This window comes from Triticum dicoccoides, unplaced genomic scaffold (genome assembly GCF_002162155.2).
Source record: "Triticum dicoccoides isolate Atlit2015 ecotype Zavitan unplaced genomic scaffold, WEW_v2.0 scaffold170659, whole genome shotgun sequence".
In the NCBI taxonomy this organism is placed as follows: Eukaryota; Viridiplantae; Streptophyta; class Magnoliopsida; order Poales; family Poaceae; genus Triticum; species Triticum dicoccoides.
Window position 1 is genome coordinate 5,697 of NW_021221231.1, and position 3,737 is coordinate 9,433.

The window sequence follows — 3,737 nt, forward strand, 5'->3', positions numbered from 1 at the left end:
ACACACATCATTTTGTCACCTTTGCCCTTACTTTTTTTTTGAGAGTCCCTTACTCATTTTTTAGTTGCATAGGGTGTCATTTCTACAAGAACAAAACTGTCATGTGAACAACCAGACCGCTTTGACAGAGGTCAGGGAGCAAAATGCTCGGTGTTAAAGTTAAAGGACAAACTAATCTTGTGTATACCGAGGTTTAGTTATTGAAAATAAACTTCTTTGATACTCCCTCCGTCCCATAATCTAATGTTAAAAATGCTTTTATATTATGGGACACAGAGAGTAGTAGTTAGATTCGATGTTATCGGTATAACTGTGGTAAATTAATTTACAAAATAAAGGGTCATTTCTACTTGTTTCCTAAGAAAAACCTACTGAAAAGCTTATAGGATAAACTGGCACAAATCTCAACATCGGTCAACATTAAGCAATCAATTTGGCTACCTAACAAAATATTCACGATCACTTTTGCCCAGGATGGTCGACCGACGAGTTGAGAGGAATCAACTACATGCACGCCCACATGAAAAAGGTTTCTGCAGTAGCGATGGATTTTCCGCTGTGCACGTACGTCCACGTATACGTGCAACTAGCTCTAGCTTGTTCCATTTGACATTAATTGATCACCTGGGCTTGCATGTACCACACGTCTTGAATTCTCTACCAAACGCATGCTCAGATTGTGGGGTCGAAAGGTTGATCGAACGTTGTTTAATTTAACCTGAAAATATGTGTTGACTACACATGCCATAAGATTCATATTAGTACTTCAAAGAACGGTCTGAAGTCTGAACCCTAGCTACTTTTCGAAACCGGCTGCTCAATCAAAGTAGTGTGAGAGCTTAAGCAGCCCTCCCGAAAAAAGAAACATCTTTAAGCAGCCGGATGGTAGCCAATTAACGAACGGCAGCATGCATACTAAAATAATTGCTTTTTGGTCAAATATTTCAGAAATTTCAGTAGTACACAAAAATTCAAATTATTTTTACATTATTATTTTTATTTTTCAAATATTGATTATATCTCAGTCTAATTAAGTGAAAATTTGTTTCCTTAGGCCGAAACAAAGAAAATACGGTATCACTTTTTTTTTTGCGGAAATTCAATAATTTCAGTACTGACTGAATTACTTCTGAAACTCAAATTCAAAACCAGCTGCTTGCGTCATTACGTGTTCCTGTCGACGTGTCTTCTTCAAGAGCTTTTTTTTGTTTGAAACTGTCTTCTTCAAGAGTTGGTCCTGGTCGGCTGGGTCCGTGAGAACGATCGTCCGTATTCCGGATTGAAGCGCACGAGTTGACCATCCGCCTCGTGTCGGCCGGACCTCTACCTACCCATGCATGAATGCACTTTCGTAGTAGCAGCGTACGTAAGCGCTCGCGGCCAGGACTCGTCCAACGCCCACACCGCCACGCCGCTTCCCGCATCCAGCTATGCTATATATACCATGCCCCGCACCAAATGAGCAACTCCATTCACCAAACCAAGCAGCAACTAGCTCTCCTCCGCTTCTTCTTCTTCCTGTCCGGCAGCAAAGCAAAGCAAAGCGAGCTAGCTGCACCTCATTAAGCCAAGGAACCTCACACCTCCTTTGCTCGGATCATCATCGAGGGTTAAGCCTCCTAAAAAATGGGCAGCTTGGACGCCAACCCAGTGTCCTTCTCCGCCTTCCCTGACGACAAGGCGGTGTTCGAGCCGCTCAACCCCGAAGATGTCCGCGCATACCTTCACAAGGCCGTCGATTTCATCTCTGACTACTACACCAACGTCGAGTCTATGCCGGTTCTGCCCAACGTGAAGCCGGGATACCTGCAAGACGAGCTGAGCGCGTCCCCGCCGACCCACTCCGCATCATTCGATGTCACCATGAAGGAGCTCAGGACCTCCGTTGTCCCCGGCATGACACATTGGGCTAGCCCCAATTTCTTCGCCTTCTTTCCCTCCACCAACAGCGCCGCTGCCATCGCCGGCGACCTCATCGCCTCTGCCATGAACACTGTTGGATTCACGTGGCAGGCCTCGCCCGCGGCCACCGAGATGGAGGTTCTCGCTCTTGACTGGCTTGCGCAGCTTCTGCGCCTACCCACTACCTTCATGAACCGCACCAGTACTGGACGTGGCACCGGCGGTGGTGTCATCCTCGGCACAACCAGCGAGGCAATGCTCGTCACGCTAGTGGCCGCTCGTGATGCAGCGCTGCATCGGAGCGGCTCAGTCGGCGTGTCCCACCTACCACGCTTGGCTGTCTATGCTGCCGACCAGACCCACTCCACGTTCTTCAAGGCATGCCGCCTCGCAGGTTTCGACCCCGCCAACATCCGCTCAATCCCTACTGGGCCGGAAACTAACTACGGGCTCAACCCGTCCAAGCTTCTCGAGGTAATGCAAGCTGATGCCGATGCCGGTCTCGTGCCCACATATGTCTGTGCCACGGTGGGCACCACATCTTCCAATGCCGTCGACCCAGTGGGCGCCATCGCCGACGTTGCCGCCATGTTCAATGCATGGGTCCATGTTGATGCTGCCTATGCCGGCAGTGCGTGTATCTGCCCAGAGTTTCGCCACCATCTCGATGGCGTCGAGCACGTGGACTCCATTAGCATGAGCCCACACAAATGGCTTCTCACGTGCCTCGATTGCACCTGTTTGTACGTCCGTGATGCTCACCGACTTAGTGACTCATTGGAGACCAACCCGGAGTACCTCAAGAATGACGCTACCGAGTCCGGTGAGGTCACCGATCTGAAAGACATGCAGGTCGGCGTTGGTCGGCGCTTCCGCGGGCTCAAGCTTTGGATGGTCATGCGCACATATGGTACCGCAAAGCTCCAAGAGCACATCCGTAGTGATGTCGCCATGGCCAAGATGTTTGAAGATTTCGTCCGCGCCGACAACAGGTTCGAGGTGGTTGTACCGAGGAACTTTGCTCTTGTGTGCTTTAGGATCAAGCCAAGTGGAGCCATGACGGAAGAGGATGCCGATGAAGCCAACCGTGTGCTAATGGAGAATCTGAACAAGACCGGGAAGGCTTATCTTGCGCACACGGTGGTTGGAGACAAGTTCGTGCTCCGGTTCGCCGTTGGGTCGTCACTTCAGGAGGAGAGGCATGTGACGAGTGCATGGGACCTTATCAAGAAGACTACGAGCGGTATCATGGATTAAGTGGACGGACCTACTGACACAGAAAGTTCCAGGAGCTGCACAAATCCTTATATTTAGGGCATGGATATTCTTCTTTTCTTTCTTTTTGCTTCGATTCTGATTATTATTTATTTGGACACCTTGTTCTTATTCCGTTTTGTTATCTGTATCGACCGATGGGTATATCTGTAGCAGGCTGATACAAAAAAGATGATTATAGATTGTAAAAGGGCTTATATTGAATGAACAAGAGCCACTGGTTTTATTTGTTATACTGTACTCTGGTAGCGAGTGAGGAATGCATCCATGCCCGCGCATCTCGATCAATCAAGAAATACTTACGTTGCCCTCACTTGGTTTTTACGTTTCAAGATGCCAGACCGAAGCCATGCAATTCCATCTCCATACTCCAAATCGAGTAATCGACCATATACTTGCATGCTTGAATTAATGGTGCTTGCACCGCAGCAATAACACAGCAAGTTTTGACATGGATGTAAGTAATTGAGTGATCAATTTAATTTGCACCCCTTCGATGTGCCTATATTTTTTCAATGTATTATTGTGTCATGCGGAGATCTCGATGTGGGAAATTTGTT

The 3,737-nt window shown here is 48.0% G+C and overlaps 1 protein-coding gene across 1 annotated transcript; it reads left to right on the forward strand.

The window, feature by feature from the left end:
- Positions 1 to 1,508: 1,508 nt before the first annotated feature.
- LOC119344493 (tryptophan decarboxylase 1-like) lies at positions 1,509 to 3,363 on the forward strand. Its single transcript, XM_037614907.1, has one exon. It carries the CDS (start codon positions 1,627 to 1,629, stop codon positions 3,157 to 3,159), a length of 1,533 nt encoding a protein of 510 aa, XP_037470804.1. The 5' UTR covers positions 1,509 to 1,626; the 3' UTR covers positions 3,160 to 3,363.
- The last annotated feature ends 374 nt before the right edge of the window (positions 3,364 to 3,737 follow it).

What these genes read in the sequence shown, in the direction of transcription:
- LOC119344493 (XM_037614907.1), top strand. Translation starts at nt 1,627, where the DNA reads ATGGGCAGCTTGGACGCCAACCCAGTGTCCTTCTCCGCCTTCCCTGAC.